At 42.5% G+C, this 17,408-nt stretch overlaps 2 protein-coding genes across 2 annotated transcripts in view; one reads left to right on the top strand and one right to left on the bottom strand.

The window, feature by feature from the left end:
- Positions 1-515: 515 nt before the first annotated feature.
- rabl2 (RAB, member of RAS oncogene family-like 2) lies at positions 516-3,996 on the top strand. The gene is made up of 8 exons (XM_041939097.1): positions 516-1,172; positions 1,306-1,335; positions 1,503-1,582; positions 1,698-1,777; positions 2,200-2,311; positions 2,510-2,607; positions 3,231-3,314; positions 3,682-3,996. The coding sequence occupies exons 1-8, from the start codon at positions 1,066-1,068 to the stop codon at positions 3,760-3,762; spliced, it is 672 nt and encodes a 223-aa protein (XP_041795031.1). The 5' UTR covers positions 516-1,065; the 3' UTR covers positions 3,763-3,996.
- Positions 3,997-8,891: 4,895 nt separating this feature from the next.
- shank3a (SH3 and multiple ankyrin repeat domains 3a) overlaps positions 8,892-17,408 on the bottom strand; it is a 145,213-nt gene continuing 136,696 nt past the window's right edge. Inside the window, exons 23-24 of the mRNA XM_041939029.1 lie at positions 14,866-16,967; positions 8,892-9,462 (exon numbers count right to left, since the gene is read on the bottom strand). Of these exons, the coding sequence (XP_041794963.1) occupies positions 8,892-9,462; positions 14,866-16,967 (2,673 nt within the window). The remainder of the gene's footprint in view (positions 9,463-14,865; positions 16,968-17,408) is intronic.

Here is a 17,408-nt window from a genome sequence, read left to right as displayed (position 1 = left end):
CATTCTTTATTCCGTTCACAAATGTCAACAAAATCCTAATTACATCAATTTCAGTTATTAATTATAGTTTATAAATAGTAACGGGGATAAATAAAGCCTGGATAAAATGCTTCTCCAATTTTACTGCATCTTGGATATTGTATCCTAAAAGATGTGATAGGGTGCGAAAAGAAGGGAAATGTTTTTCCAGGGCTTCTCTGATGGTAGAGTTGTTTCTTAGAATTTGTATACATAATTTCATTGCCTTTTTTTCTGAATACAAACGATTTGAGCCTGCGGAGCATAATGACAGTTTATTCTCACTGAAATTGTGTTAAGATATTCTTATCTTGTACTTTTATTCGTAAAGTGGCTTAAAATCGATTCCACATAAATAAATGAACAACAAATAACAATAGTAACGAGCCGAATTCGGGAGTAATTGTTAGGCATTTTTGACAGGCATCTGTAAGGACAGCAAGACCCATGGCGAAGTGGTCCTTCGGGCGTCCCCGTTGCATAGGAACGAAAACCGTAGGAGACATAATACAACGCTACGAACTTTAATACATGAATAACTAGACGAGTGAAGGAAATCAATTAACTTTTCCTTGTGGTAGAAAAAAATAATATACGCAAGGCAATAAGCTGTATTTGGATACGTAGCCTTGGTTAACAAATGCTATCAGCGCTAATTCAGTTAGCAGCGCTAGCCGACTGTTAACTAGCAGTCGTTGCCTCTCCTTCAGTTGCATAGAACTCACAAGAGACCTTTAAGAAGACAAATATAATCCATGACCGTGTTTGTATCATTCTCGGTTTCAGGTAGCATCAGTTTTGTTGATGTGAGGACCGACGAACGAAGTGAAATGAACGATATCGAGCCGAACCACACGATGTCAACCTCAGCTAACCAATGGCAGGCTAGTTAACGCTGTTCTTGTTGTCGATAGCCGTCGGATGCTAACTTCTATAGGAGCTTACATAATTTATTTCAGGTGTTTATACTTTCGTCTTGGCTAGCACTGGCTAATACAAGCATCCTCGTCAAGGCGATAGAAAGTAAAAATTAAAAAAGGGGGGGAAATGGCAGGCGACGTCAGCAGCATCCCTGAATTGGACCAAAATAAATATGATGCAGATGAAGAAGTGAAGATCATCTGTTTGGGAGACAGCGCAGTTGGTAAATCTAAGTGAGTATTGGCTGCAGTTCGCTGAGGCTTGTAACTGCGTCGTGGTTCATCACATTCTGTAGCATTGCTCAGTAGATAGACATGTTGTCCTGTGTAACATTACGTTGTTGTTGACTGTTTCTCTCTCTCATAGACTGATGGAGAGGTTCCTCATGGACGAATAGTATCCTTTAACAGCTATAGAAAATTATAGTGAAACATCTGTATCAGTAATTTTATGTCATCATACCATAGCCACCATTGTACGCACATGAGCATGCTGTTTAAGGTCAGGCTGGCATGCCTCTAACCAAGCAGATCAGAGGTTAAGATCCTTAACGCTTTCTGCAGTCGTCCCCAGCAGCTGTCAACCTATGCTTTGACCCTCTACAAACACACAGCCACTGTAGGAAACAAGAAAGTAGCGGTTGGTATGTAGTGTGCAGTTGCTTTTGTTCTGCTCTCAGTGATTGTAGGAAATAGTTTTACCCGGTTGAAAATCGTCTGCAAAGCTTAAACCAGCAGGGATCTTTTCTTTAAACACAGATTTCTGGGACACTGCTGGTCAGGAGAGATTTCAGAGCATGCATCCGTCATACTATCACAAAGCACATGCATGCATCATGGTAAGACACACTGGGATTCAAGGCTTCAAACGCCTTTCAGTAGCCATTTAGCCTGCCCCTTGCAGAGGGGTAACCTGAGAATAATAGGCAACTATAACAAATATTCAGAAAAGTAAGGAATAATTAAATTCTGATTATTTTAACAAAAGTTACAATAAAAATGTACAAAACCTGAAACAAAATATTGTTTAATTTACACACCACTTGGCCCTCCTGTGCATTTTGGCACAGTAAAGAAGAGATTATGAAATCTAGCAATCTGTTCTGGTTAAGATGCAGCCCTACATGTACACTTTGCTCGTTCCTTCAGGCACAAACACTTAAGATGAAGATGGCGAACCTTGTTAGACGACTGCTGGGGAGGTGCCATGCTGTCAGTAAAGAAGCTGAACTCCTTTGTAAACTTCTCTTCTTTCTCTTAGGTCTTTGATGTTCAAAGGAAGATCACATATAAGAATCTGGCTAACTGGTATAAGGAGGTGAGAGAGTACAGACCGGAGATACCCTGTTGTGTGGTTGCCAACAAAATTGATGGTGAGTCTGCCTCTGATGCTGCGCACATAACAATGAATATTTAATTCTTACGATTAATAAGTATTAAATGTGAATATTACAGCACGATAAGTAAACATGTTTCTTTAGTTTGCACATGTTGTCTATTTGCTTTTGATCAATTATTTGACCAAAAACTGACTTATAGATGTGAACATGTTTGTTTTTTCATATTTGCAGCTGATTTGAAGGTGACACAGAGAAGCTTTAACTTTGGGAAGAAGCAAGGACTCCCATTTTACTTTGTATCAGCTGCTGATGGGACAAATGTAGTTAAGGTTTGAAGGCTTTTTTTTTAAATTCTACTGTATTAAAACTGGAATTGGTAATGTTGGAGAAACTAGACAGAGTAAGACAGATTTTGAAAGTACACAACCGAAAAATTACATCCCCTCTCTTCATGCCTCTCATGGGGTTTGCTTTAACACTATATCAGCCTAGCCTTGTAGAAGACTCTGGTCATGCATGGGCTGAGTGCGAGCAGATGGGCAGGTACATAGGTAGGCCATCTAGTCATTTCATTAGACCTAAATGAAATGATTGGATGAGCTTATTATAGGCTTGCACCAGTCACAGGTACTGATTTTTTTCCTTTTTTGTTGTCAGAGCAATTTGATTTGTTGTGAATTTCAACAAATACAACAAAAAATGCTTCTAAAATACATTACCAACCCTAGCTTTAATGCCAGTGACCTGCATTTCAAACTCATTCATAGTTTTATAGTTGACTGTATGTAATTTTTATGGTCATTCTCAACAAGAAGTTAGAACAGGATATGTGATGCTCCTTTCATAAGCCAAAGCATCAAATGAATTGAGCCTGTAGTTCAGTATAATCTCATAAATTGTCCAGATGAATGCTCCTGTGTGTTGATAGTTCTGACTGAAACTGTCACAACAGATGTTCAGAGAGATGATCAAGAGAGCAGTGGACTACAAGCAAAACCCCAGTGATTTCATGGATGAAGTGATGCAAGAATTAGAGGTACACCTCTGAATATCAAAGCACAGTCTGGTCGCTGATATGCTGCTGTAGTTTTATATAACCCTGACTAATGGACATTTGATGCAAAAAAAAAAAAAAAGTTTTATGCTATAAGGAACTCCACAGTTGGTTTATAATCTGTCATTGTTGTTTTAATAGAAATGTTTCAGAAAGTCACTCTAAATCTCCATTATCTGAACTAGATTATTCATGAACTCCAAGAGCATTAAATTTTTTTAATGTCTATTTTTTGTTCATATTGAACATTTTTTAATGAATTTCCTTTGTTTGTTGCTGAAATGAGCTGTCTAAGAGGTTTGGAATGAAAGCATGTTTCTGTTGATTACATTTTGTTGCACACCTACAGAACTTTGACCTGGAGAAGAAGGAAGATAATTCAGAAGCAGATGAGGATGGATTGAAAGCAGAAAGTCCTGAGTCAGTCTGATAGATGTTTACAGATCCTCCAAACCCTCTTATCGTCTCATGGATAATTCATCTTCCTCTGGGGCTGATCAGAACAAAGGGAACGTGTGATTATGAACCGCATTTGCTGCTGTTCTCGATGTTTGTAGTGTTGTGTGCAGTGCCAGCAGGGAGCTGCGTCTGTTGGCACTTTTTCTTGCAATCATTTTATGATGTAAAAGTCTGTTTTTCAGCATGTGTTCAATGAAGATTTGATGTACCGTGTAACCAGATTGTTACTGTGTCTCTTTCTGACTTGGTGTGATCCAGCGGTATCCGAGTAGTCAACTTCAGCATATTATAAGATGCAACCACCAGTCATGTATGAGTGGACATCAGCTGAATTGAACTCCTGTGAAACACTCAGCCAGCTGTGTCCTTCATGATGATTTGAGGTGGTTGTGTGTACATTCATTCATATTAGCAGGAATGCCGAATGAATTTTAAAACTGTTTTCTGGCAGATGGTGACACTCAATTTAACACACCAATTATTTCTAGATGATGATGATGGGTACAGAGGCAATGCATATAAATAGTTTCTATTTATATTTGTTTTGTGTGGCATTGACTCCCAATAATTCACAATGGAACATCATTTTACTAGTGAGACACTGAGTTAACAGGAACAAGGCTTTGATGCAGTTCATGTTTTAATTATAAATTTATTACATAATATAACAAACATATATCTCTGTGGTGGAGATATCCTGGGCAACATCTCAGATCTTGCCTCAACCTTCACTATCACCCTTACTCTGTTTGCGTGAACAATACTAGGTAGCTTCTGGTTAACTTTTATTTCAACTTGGGCTTTCATGGATTAAATGGAGGGGGCTTCTAATGCTGCGAGTGTCCAGAAGTCGCTGGGAGAAAAGTCAAAGATGATTTGCCTGCTCGTTGGATGCTGAGAAGGGGAAGTTCACCTATGAGACAAGGCTGAGGTGTTGCAGTGATACATCCACCATTCTAAACTTCACAGTGCAAACAAGGAGAAAACCAACAATGAAAGAAAAACCCTTTGATGATAAGATCACTGGTTCCGGTGGGTGACCAGAACCCAGTGGGTTTTTAAAAAGGTTACACTGCTCCCCTTACACTATGTAGATTGTGCTTTGTTGATTAGAAAATAAGACAAAGATAACCCTTCACTAAACTTATTTGACCTAATGATGTGTAAGTCTGTTACACGTTGCCTTGTAGCATCATTTTGCATTTGTATTTGTGGTAAACTTACACAACCATCTGGACCAGGTATTCACTACAGCATTGTTTCTTCTAACCAGGCCAGCCTGTGTGAGACTATACATGTTCACCTCTAAAGTGTTTGTGTTTGTATTTATATGGGAACAGTAGGCCAAGCTGCATAATAACTTTCATCACAGTAAAATCAAGCAATTGTGATACTTTGTCTCAAAATTTAAATAGAAATGTTAATGCAAAGCTCACAGGTAGATATACACAGGCTATATATATATATATATATATATATATATATATATATATATATATATATATATATATAGCCTGCTTCTTCACAAAATAATAACAATGACCGCATTTCCACCTATAGGAAATGCAGAAGGATCTAACAAATGTCTGTAGTTCTCAAGATTTCCAGGAGATGGCACCATATTATTGAGTCTAACAGCTCAAGAATGCTGTAACTAAGATAGTCCTAAAGCAAAGACAAATATACAGTTAAAAGTTAAGCTATTTTTTGGCACATTTTTCCTTTGTGTTGTTTGTTCCTCACTGGATCACCTCATATAGCATATCAAAAACTCAGAAACTGAAGGTCTGAAAAAGGAAAAAGGAGTGCTGCCAGACAGAGTGGAGGGTAAGGAGCGCAAATGCCATCTGGGAATGGGTGTACAAAACAGTGACACTGCATAAGCTGTACCTACACAGTTACAAGGTGAGCTATAGTTGTCTTGCTACATAAAATGTGACGATGGTTTTTGTTTGATACGCTGTGGTAATGTGTCCTTGTCTGTCTCTCCCTCTAGGGCAGAGCGGTCCACTTTTTGAAGACGTCAAAACAAGATTGCAGAACAATGATCTGGAATAGATAAAGAATGTGTGTGTGCATTTTTCTCTATGTGTGTCTATGTATTGTGTGTGCATGTGAGTGTGTGCGTGTATGTGAGTGTGACACAGCCACTGCCGGGAATCTCTGATGGTAATACAGTAAGGCTATAGTGGACTAACTCCAAAGATGTAAACCCTAACAATCAACCATACACTCTCACTGTCACGTGTATTCTCTCTCTCAAACAAATACACACAAAAAATGCAAAACAAACAAGCATTTGTGTACATACAAACACACAGTCACACACACACTCACACACACTGTGGAGAGGAACGACCACACAGAGATTCAGGGAATCCAGATGCACACATGCGCTTGGACGTTGGGTGGCTTTTATGTTAGCACCTTGTCACCTTGTTTTGTGCAAATCATCCCCTAGTTCATAGTTCAGAGTTCAAAAGTTCAAGAGTTCATAGAAAGAATAAAATCTGCTCACCTTTTTCACAGGTGGTTAACTATGCATATATGCCAAACATTCATATATAGATCTATATACTTTTTGTTTTTCAAAAATTTATATGAAATCTATCATATATACATTGCTTGTGATTTTTTTAAAAAAGCAAATATTTGTAGTTTGTTCATTTTTACAAGAGTAAGTAAGTAAGTACGTTTAGAATGGACAGGATATTTGTTTTTTTTTCTGTCTTTTTTTCTGTCACTCCAAAATTCAAATGAGTGAAAGATTTAACTATCATGTTCCACACGCTACAAAATCTACCCACAGTGTCCGAGGGTAACAAATCAACAGAGAAGAGAGAAAGAAAGAGAACAGAACACAAAGAGTCCAAATGAGTCTGACGTACTGTAACACTGGAGTCAGAAGAAAAATAATCAGTGAGGTCACAGTGAGGCAGTGAGTGCTATTCCTACAACCAAGATACAACGTTATCTTCACCACCCGTGTTTACAAACTGTTAGCAAAAAAGAAAAAGAAAAAATATGCACACAACTTCTGGCCAAGGGACAGCGCCTTGGCATACTGACTGGATGCTGCTGATGCACGGAGGTCTTTCGTGGTAATAGAGATTACCTGGACTTCTGTTAGAGAAAAGCTATGGATAAAATGCTTTTTTGTTGCGTGAATAAAACTCACTGTTTCTCACTGCCAGCAGAAGCTACTCATGAGTACAATTGCAGATTTTGTATTATTAAAGGAAAATCCAGTTGTTTGTTTTGACAACCTGGGTCTTATTTTTAGAGTTCTGGCTGCCACCCTTCATGATAATATTTTACTCACTAAGTAAACCGTAGAGATACAGGGAAGCAGCAATGTTGCAAGACACGGCCAGGTTGTCAAATACTGAATTTTCTTTAAGACCTTACAGAGGCTTTCCCATCCCCACAGCCTGATACACTACACACATTTCCTGCAGTGGCATTCCAGAAGGGCACATATTTCATGTCTAGCTCATTTAAGCCCTTGTATGACAAGTTTTTGTTACACAAGTTTGGTTACACTCCAAGAAAAGGTCTGGTCTGAGAAGCATCATCAGGGGTCACAGGGATGGAAATTTTACAAGCCCTCTAGCTTTTTTCAGACTGTGGTGGTGTTAAATTGTCCTCACAGGTAGGAATTTGAATGGACAGCATCAAAACAACAGCCAACAACCTCTCCATGCTAGTGCCCCAAACTTCCATCCCTGAGTGATTAACAGGCAAAAGATGAAGAGCCCCTTTCACCAATTAGTGGTCTCATTACGTGGTCCTTACTGTTTGTTGTTGTGGATGAAGCGAGAGTCGGAACCACGCCCGCGAGATCTGTGGCTGAAGCGGTAGGGATGGGTGTCAACTGGGGTCTCAGCCTCACATTATGGGATGCCCTTTAGTATGAAGGAAGACCGTAAGAAAATAAAAACGAACAACAAACTCTCTGTCCAAGACATGATGCAACTCGTCATGCTACGGTTCAAGAAAGGGTGACCATAAGGAAAGTTTTATACCTAAAAAAAAGAAAGAAAATTCATATCTATATACTTCTGTATTTCATATATATATATATATATGATATATATATATGTGTATAAATATATCATATATATAGAATTGTAGTAAACTATTGGTGGAATAAATTTAAAGATTTCTCTCTGCTTTCTATACTAAAAACCAAAAACAGGCGCAGATAGATTTATTATATTTCCTCTTTGCAACATTGTCTTTTCTTCTGAAAGCTATATTTAGATACATATATATCATATTATATAATACCTATATATAATATTCCCTTTGGAAAACCAAAAAATTGATTATGAAAAAAGCCACGAGTGTTGGTTAAACATTCTCCAAATATAATAGATAGCACAGTCTGGGTACCAAGGCGGAGGGGTTTTCTCCTGTGGTTTACTTTGTGGAGCTCCACCTCTGGGCTCTAAAGTCTTCAGTTTAAAAACAACAGCAGGTATAGAGAAGACACACCTTTTCAGAGCTGTGTCAGCACTATGTCCGTAGTCCTGTGTTCATCATTGTTGATCTCTGTATAAATATTTTGAAAGGCAACTGAGCTCAATGTTTGGAAAGGAAAATTCTTCCTCCTCCTCCTTTACTCAAACTGCAAAAGGCTTTCAGAGGCCTAATAGATGGAGGGATAGAGGTAGAGAGGAGAGGAGGGAATAGTGAGAGAGAAAAGTGTGGGTGTTACTAAGGGAACAACTGAAGCTTTCACAAATCAAATGTTTTAATTGGAGCTCATGCGATTCTCCTCGGCAAAGAAAGACCAGAGCTCATTTTGAGGTCCGATCTAATTGGCTGCAGTAAAGGAGGTGGGCAGACACTAGGGGCCGAGTAGAGGGGGACAAATGTATTGACTTCTCCTCTTCAGTGCAGTGCCAAGTGCAGGGTAGCAATGCAGAATGGGAACGTAATGTGTCGCTAAGGACCACAGGTAAACATTTGTGATGCAGAACATAAAAGCAGCCAGAGTAAAAGAGGAGCGGTGCCTATCTTTTCTCTTTTATCAAATCTATATTTTGCCCATTCTTCATCATTCCATCCATCTGTTGCTGTGTCTCAGGGCAGGGGTCAGCTCTCTAGCAGCAGTTTTAGTGCTCGTTCAATGTTCATGCGGTGTCCAACTCGTGTCACTCCCAGCTCCGCAAAGTCATCCTTGGTCAGAGCCGGGAGGTGAGAGCCTTCGATCTCGTGTTCCTGAAACCCTGCTCGGTGTTCCCCCAGATTGATGCTCTCCAGCCAGTCTCCGACGTCGTACTTATTCCAGAGGTGGAGGGGTTTCTGGTGGAAGGGCCGTAGGGCTAAAAGTGGTGACCCCAGCCCGGGGGAATGGGAAGGTGACGGGGATGGGGAGCGGGAGCGGGAACGGGCGCTGGAGCTCCTCATTACAAAGCGAACCTCTTTAGGCTCCTGGGGTAGGCTGAGGCTGGAGGATTTGAGGATGGTTTGCGGCGGTGTAGTCGGTGAGGTCGGTAGGCCGAAGCTTGAGAAACGTCCAAGTGGGTCGCCCCGATCAGGTGAGCCTGAACCTGGGCTTGCGGTGCGTCGGGTGACGGGGTAACGGCTGCCGGGGCGGATGGTGAATGTGGTGCCATAACTTCTCTGAGAAATGGTGTGGAGCTCGCCTAGGCTGCTGAAAAGTCTGGTGGAGACAGAGAGAGACAGAGAGGAGGTTTCAGGAATGTTAACTGAGGAAGATGAAGGTGAACAAAGTGAAGATAAAGAAGAAGAAAAGGAAACCAAGCTCTGGGTTATACAGCATGTATAAGCCGCTTTAAGTTCTTGTAAAGTTTCAGTTAGTGTAGCCTAGAGGTTAATGACTGTTAGACAGAACAAGCTCGTCTCACATCACAGCAACATCGAAGCGGGGTTACGAGTCTCTGAGGTTATTTACAGCTTTGGATAAAAAGATTTTTACTACTCAACCGTGAGACATCACGTAGGACTTACATCACTATTTAATTTGAGAATAAGTCTATTTTCACTGGCACTCATCCAAACTCAGTCCATCTGACCATTACTGAAACTCTCTTTCTTCTGAAGAATTCAATCAAAAGCTACTTCCTATTAAGGCACACTGTACACTCCCCTGAAGTGACCCACAAACAGCAAAAGGCTAAGAATTAGACTAGAATCAGAGCATCAAACAGACTAACCTGAAAGCACTGAATTCACATTTTAATATGTGACACAGTACAAACACGCACACACATTTACCTACATGTATACACAGTTGGCAGACCTGCAGTCAGAGCAGAATTTCAGATTTGGTTTTCATCTTTGCTTACTTGTAAATTTGACTTTTTCTGACAAAGAATAACAGCACATAAAGAAAACAGTGACATTTACCATGTCTTTAAACTGCTGTTAAAGGTCATGTGGAGATACAGAAAGCATATCGAATGAATACTTATTTTACCTCTGAAGTGCAGCTAACGCCTAACTCAATGCAGTAAATCTGCCATTTAGGGAATCTCAACCAGCCCAACAACAGTCACACCAGTTTCCTCCACAGGTACAAAAACTGCTGGTTCATCTACCTTTTCATATCTGGCCCTCTTTTAAGAAAATAATAATAATTGTGAGTGTCTGCTTAGCCATTAGTATACAACTGATCTAATGTATGAGAAGATGGTCAGAAAGAAGAAAGGGGATGGAGCAGAGATTAAGGCTAACATGAGAGTTCTATCTATCTTGGTACAAGCAGGAAGAAGCAGGAAGGAGAGGCCTAAATGTGGTCAGACTTGGTGCGATGGTGTCTGTTTTATTCATGCATGTAGGACAGGGTCTAATGTACAGGTGTGGCACATGTTTTCCCTCTACTGCATGTGTTTGGAAACTTTGTTGTGGGTGAGATTTGGCCTAAAGCAGGCATGTCAAACTGATTCCATAAACGGCTGTGTGGCTGCAGGTTTTCATTCCAACCAAGAAGGAGCACACCAGGCTGGAATCAATTAATCAGCTGATCTCAGTCTTCAGCTGATAGCTAAGTGATTCCTTGATGTTGATTGGTTGGCCTGGTGTGCTCCTCCTTGGTTGGAACTAAAACCTGCAGCCACACGGCCCTTTATGGAATCAGTTTGACATACGTGGACTAAAGAGTGTGATGGAAACAAAGGTAGCTAGGCAGCGCACAGGCTGGAAAAATGATCAGACTACAGGGAGCCGACGGATATGAGATGAGCTCCATGCGCACTTACACAGTCGTCCTGCCCTCCTGGGCGCACAGTCAGTTCTAGACCAATCAGATCAGAGCAGCAGGGCGGAGCATGCAAGGTGAGCAGAGAGAGAGCAATGGGAGAGAATGTTAGCATCACTCCATGAGACGCAGCCTGCCAACCAGACGTATATTCTGCTTCAGCCAACTCTGCTGTCTTTGACATCCTGTATGTGTGTATGAGCGTGCACCCATGTGTGCACATGTGTATTTGTGTGTGTGTGTGTGTGCATGTGTGTTGATGTATGAGCATGACAAAGACAGCAGAGTAGGCTTCTGCACTGGAAGGCCTGACCAGTGGGCTACATGAGAGAGAAATGAGCACACTGTTCACATATCAAACACTGCACAAACAAAGAAAAACAAACAAACAAATAAATGAACAAATAAAGGGCGGGCACATGTCCCTTGACTTTTGTTGTTTGCTTTCGTTCTTATTCTGACATGATTTGGATTAAAAGAAGTATTATTCTCATTGGTAGACATACGTTTATATAACTATTGTGCAAGTAGTGGTTATTAATTAAATTTTCATGTGCTGCACTCTATATAAGGGATTTGTGTTTTCTAATCATGAAATACAAATCGCGAAAACGTTTTGTTCTGTTTTAGCGTATTTTAAGAAACCTACAGTGTCAAATAAGCAAGACAGTCAGGGACCATGGCCATCGTCAACACAATCACTGAAAAACAAAACAAAGTTATGCAAATTACATAAACAGAGAGGAACAGAAAACGAAAGAGCACAACTGAAATAAAACGAGAACCACAGGTTTCTAAAGCACCCAAATCTATGATACACAGCATGGGAATGAAGTGGATACAAAAGAGACAAAATACAGCAGCATGTGTGGTTTCTGAAGGGGTTTTAAATGGGGCACACAGTAGATGGTGGGTAAGTGATGGAATAAAATTGCAGTTTAGGGTGCTGGGATGCCTGTGCTACTGTATATGTGGAATGCTTCAGTGGATGAGGGGAAACAAACGCAGAGGCGGAGAAAGAGAGAAATAATGGTGTGCATGATCATGATCATCTCTGCCACAGCCGAGGGCAATCAGCTGTCAGGATGGATATGGCGGAGATGGCTTTGATTGCATCATCTCAGGAGAGCATGAGCCCAATCAGGAGTGAGGGTTACATGATATCATGGTCACCTTGTCCGTCCAGGTATCATGATGTTGTTGAGGGTATGACTGATGGCGACTTCAGATTTCATTTGTGGTCACCCAGGCAATGCGCTGTCTTAAGCAATAGGAATGAATGAGCTTTTCAACCCAAACTATTTTGGTAACAGACAGCTATTATTAATAATCATGGTACAATGCTTGTAAGAGGATGGGACTGCGAAACATGCTTATGAGGCTTTTACAATACATTAAAGTTTATGCTCACACAATCTCTGCTTCCGAGATGTCCACAAGCAACAACAACTTCTGTTGACACCCCTACACTGTCACCCCCATGCAGAGGACAATAGTTATGGTTACACAATTCTGCCAAGTGCCGATGTTAGTCAGCATTAAAGGCAAATAACGGGTAGCCCTGTGCTGAGTGCTTCATGAAAGACTTTCCGGTCTTTTACCGATATAGCTATGTCACTAATTTAGTGCAGCTGGATGAAAACACAAAAATGTGAAGCGCTTTGGTTTTGGTTGTGTGTTCATTCTAACATCTTCCCAATCTTACATTGTGTCTTAACACCTCCTAATCAGCAGTGAAGTGTGGTAAACATGAAAGATATTTTTTCCACCCTCTGTATTCACATGAACAGAAATGAGGATGAGAGAAGAAGAAGGGAGAGGAGCAAGGCTATAAACTGCACCTGAAGAGCGTCTGCACACTCCTGAGCTCTTTGAAAGCTACATTCTGAGATCTGAAATGGTAAATTACTGTAAACGAACGATGCTCCTGAACAGCACATTGAAATTAACATCAATTAGTGTCAATTTCACAGCTGGCTAAAACTACAATGGACAACAAAAAAAGGCAGCATTCAAACGTCAGATGTTAACTTCCAAGCTGCCAAGCCAAACACATCTGGGCTGAGGCAGGTTATTGTTCACCTGAGTCAAAACTTGAGTAGATATAAAGAGAACGCTACAGTTACTTTCACGTGGCACTTATGAGGTTTTGAAAAGGTCAGGACCTTGTCCCGTCATTAACGTAATGCCGAGATCATGAGGGGATGGTTTTAAACATGACACACCATTATAGTTCAGTCATGTTCAAATATTTCCAAAAATACATCCTTAAATCTTTGAGATTATCACTGATATTGTAGGATGTGGGACAGTGATAAGAAAGAAACAGCCGTTTCTGGTCTTATCAAATTTATATCAGCGATTGGCTGCAAAGAGCTGCGGATATAAGGATGTATAATGTATTATTTGAACAAGGACTCTGGGAAAAGCTCAAGGAAAAGCTGGAAGGGTAGCTTCTAGCAGGGTCAGAGGTTTGACCCCAACAGTGAGAGTGTGTGTGAGATGACAAGAGGCTTCAAGAAGTGCATGCCTCCAAACCCTGTTACCTTGTTTGCACCAACAGATAATCCACCACACACACACACACACACACACACACACACACACACACACACACGCACACGCACACACACACACACGCACACACAAACTAATTGACTACAACTGTCTAGTGTATGTGCTAAACACCACAGATCACTTAACAGGAGGCAGAGGAGTGCAGCTGTAACTATGGAAACAAGGAGCAGTTTAGACCCAAGACCCAAGCCAATCGATTGTAGTAGCACAGTATATCTTTAAAACCAATACTTTTCTCCAAAACACAGTCCAATAGCCGAATATTCTATCTTCTCTTTTTAATTAGTGTTGTTCCGAAAGTGAGAAATCAGGTGATGCAAACAAGGTAACAAAACATTTAAAAGCAAATAATTGAAACAAAATGTATAAACGGGTTGTTCTCTTTAAATGGGATTAGTTGATAGGGTTGTTAGGAAAAGAAGATATATAAAAAAATAAGCTCAAGTTTACCCTAGAGGCTATAACCTTAAGGTTTACTCTCTTCGGTGTCCTCACATCTGCAGAAATATAAAGGACTTCATTGTAGTTTCAGGTATGTTGTGAAGCAAAAAGAAACCCACAGACAATAGACAAAAAACAGCGCTGTGCTTCAGATAACCCTGGTGTTGCTGTGTGAGAACCAAGTCTTTGCCTTTTTTCCATACTGATATTGTAACATACTGTATGACCAATAGACCAACATTGTCAGGGAAGCTAATATTAGCAATGCTGGTGACCTGTCATCTCACTATCACTTACCATCACAGTGGACTGTCTTAAATAAGCATATTTTAAAATATGAGTAAAACCACATCATGCACAGAAATAAAACTTAACGCCTTTCTGTTTTGACTCAGCCTCCTCGCATCCCTCTTTACAAAGGGATGCTATCATATTACAGACTCTTAGTCATTGTCATTAAAATAGATTTTTCCTTTCAAATAATCAGTGAAAGCCTCAGTGTTTGCAGTCTCTCTTTCAGTGGGCTTGATATTGCAAGAACCAAAAGGGATTATCTACTGAAGTAGATGTAAATAAAGCAATATAAAATAATGATAAACAGGAGAAAAGAATTAAGCTCAGCATCTAACAAGTATGCCATTTTAATCAATTTAAGACCCTTCTCTCTGAGGATGGGCACTGGAATTGCTTTGGTTTGCTAACTGATGTCTCATATGAGTAAAAAATATGAATGAAACTTGCAATCATTACTTTTTAATGTAACAATTTGTTCTATCACTCAGTGTTAAATACAGTTTTGGAGAACATTCATCTAGCTTTGACTCTTACCTGGCACCTGTCACAGGTGACTTCCTGCCAGGGTCAAGTGATGCTCCCAGTGGTTCCTCTCCCAATGACCTAGTGTCTTTATTTAGCTGCTGTAGTCGGGAACTAAGCTCCCCCATAACAGATGGTTTTGCTCCCTCATCTGCACCCAGCCCCAGTCCCAGCCCACCAAGATTGCCCAAACTCCCAATACCTAGCCCCACACCTGGTCCACGAGGCTCTACTGGGTCCCCCCACAGCTTGGACCTCCGCTGGAAGAGGTAGCGCGGCTTGGTGGGGGCTAGTCCAGTCACAGAAGCTGAACCACCTGAGGGCAGCCCAGCACCCCCAGCTGCAGCAGCAGCCAGGGCAGCAGCCTGTTGCTGTGATAGCAGCTCGCTGTCAGAGCTCTGCTTCAGCAGAGGGTCCCTGAAGGTGACGGGTCCTTTACTGCCTCCTATCTGGGACTTGAGTCGGGGCTTAGGAGGCACTGGCGGCTTGTCGAGCACAAAAGTCTGCCCGTCGGCATAGGAGGTGTGCGTGGTGTGTGTGTCGGCAGGCTCGCCGCTTTCTGAGGACAATGTGGACATGCTGGAAACCGTGGAGACGGTGCTGGTGGTCTCGAGATGGTGGTCTCGCTCTCTCTCGCTGGAGCTGCGCGTGTCAGCCTCCTCCACGCCTGAGTCAGCCGCAGAGCCAGACTCGCCCACTGGTGGGGGCTCCAGAGGATCAGAGGGCTTCCCTGAGACAGCTGCTGCACTGGGTGGAGGTGGGGGCTGGGGAGGCTGAGGCTGTGTGGGGGTCACAGTTGGGGTTGTTGGGGTTGAGGGAGTGTGGGGTGTTGGTGTTGTAGGGGTGGTGGGAGAGGAGGCAGGTTTAGTTGGAGACACTGGTGTCCCCTGTGCCTGTGCGAGCAGCCCATTAGCGAACTCATCTGGTGGTGGGACAACTCCGATCTTACGTAGCTCCTCTCTAGTTTCCTCGTCACTGGAGGACAACATTGCAGGGGGCAGGGTCACTGTGTACGGATCCACATCCTCCTCTGAGCTTCCCTGAGCCAGACTCTTCTCTTGGGCTGGACTGGCAGGACGCTGAGTTTGAGGCTGGGCCTGGGCCTGGGAGACCATGGGACTGGGGGATTTAGCCCGTGGACTTGGAGATTTGCTGGGCTCCGTGGACTTCGGGGCAGGTGCCTGCTCTAGTTCTGGACCCACCCCGACAGCCTGGCCATTACTGGTAGCATGGACCATGATTAGCCCCGCTGTCTTCTGCTGCGAGGTATCCATAATGCTGATCAACATACTTTTTTTATCCTCTAGTCTCTTCTCTTCCTTCCTCTCCTCTACTCGGGCCTCCATCTCCTGCCGGAAGGATACAGGTGATGGTGATGTGGCCCACTGTGGTTTTGTGGGCTGCGGAACTAAAATTGATGCCAGGGAGGATCCAACTCCATGCCCTGCTGCCTTGGCGCTTTTAGGTGAGAAAGGGGGAGTTGTAGGTGCCCCTTCCCCATGTGGAGACTCTTTGGTCTGAGGGTCAATGAACATTACGCCCTGGCCTACTCGCTCCTGTTTAGTCCTAGGCTCTGGGCTGCTAGTTGGGGACTGGCTCTGGGAGGTCAGTGCCCTCTCCCTTGCGGCCAGCGCAAGAGCCAGCGGAGAGTTGGGGTCCAGGGGCTTTCCTGTGAGCGGATGGATAAAGGTGGTCCCACTGGGTGAGGGGCTCAGGGCCAAGGCAGGGGGAGGCAGCTGTCCCAGCTCTCGGGTGAGCATCCGTTCATCGATGGAGTGAGACTGAGTCAGAGAGGGGGCGTCAGAGCTGGTGGTAGACGCCCCCTCCATGGTCCCAACAGAAAGGAAGACAGTGGATTTCCTCCGTTCTTCTAGGCGACGCTCACGGTCTTTCACTGCTCCAGCAATGGCAGCAGCGAAGGGGCCCTTACCCTGAAACATCATCTCTCCCTGGGCACGCATACGTTCTCGCTCAGCCATCAGCTGCTGCTGGTAGTAGTCTGCACGGCTGGTGTGTGTGTGCCCATGGGTATGTGGGTGTCGTCCTGAGGGTGAGCTCTCTCGGGAGTGGGCAGCAGCTAAGGCTAAACTAGCTTTTTCTTGTGCATCTTCCACCTGCAGCAAGAGAAAGAGAAATGAACCAAACATGTCAAAGTCAAAGGGTTTTTAGCAGTAAAGAAAAAACAATAAAACAAACAAAAACCTAGAATTACTGCCTCACAGTTGTATGCCTCCACAAACCCGTCAAATTGTAATTTACATCTATGTCTGCTCAGATTCATGTAATATATAAAATGAAGACTTTAGGTATTTAGGTATTAGGCATATTTTGCCAATATTTTGACAAGTATGATTCCAGTGATTAACTTCCAGTGAGAAACAGCTTGTCTTCACTTATAGAGCTTAATCAAGAGCTTAATCGCATGTTGCAACAACAATCACGTAATCTCAATATCAGCAGAACCAATGAGCTTGTGGTGGACTACCAGAGGAACAGCAGGCCCCCGCCCCCATCCTTGTTGTCATGCAGGGAGGGGAACTGAAGAGGGTGGACTT

Source organism: Chelmon rostratus, chromosome 6 (assembly GCF_017976325.1).
Source record: "Chelmon rostratus isolate fCheRos1 chromosome 6, fCheRos1.pri, whole genome shotgun sequence".
Lineage (NCBI taxonomy): Eukaryota > Metazoa > Chordata > Actinopteri > Chaetodontiformes > Chaetodontidae > Chelmon > Chelmon rostratus.
This window is presented reverse-complemented; position numbering and strand designations above follow the sequence as displayed.

What these genes read in the sequence shown, in the direction of transcription:
- rabl2 (XM_041939097.1), top strand. Translation starts at nt 1,066, where the DNA reads ATGGCAGGCGACGTCAGCAGCATCCCTGAATTGGACCAAAATAAATAT. An exon ending in AAACAAGAAAGTAGCGGTTG is followed by an intron (nt 1,583 to 1,697) that starts GTATGTAGTGTG and finishes CTTTAAACACAG; the next exon opens with ATTTCTGGGACACTGCTGGT. An exon ending in AAGTGATGCAAGAATTAGAG is followed by an intron (nt 3,315 to 3,681) that starts GTACACCTCTGA and finishes GCACACCTACAG; the next exon opens with AACTTTGACCTGGAGAAGAA.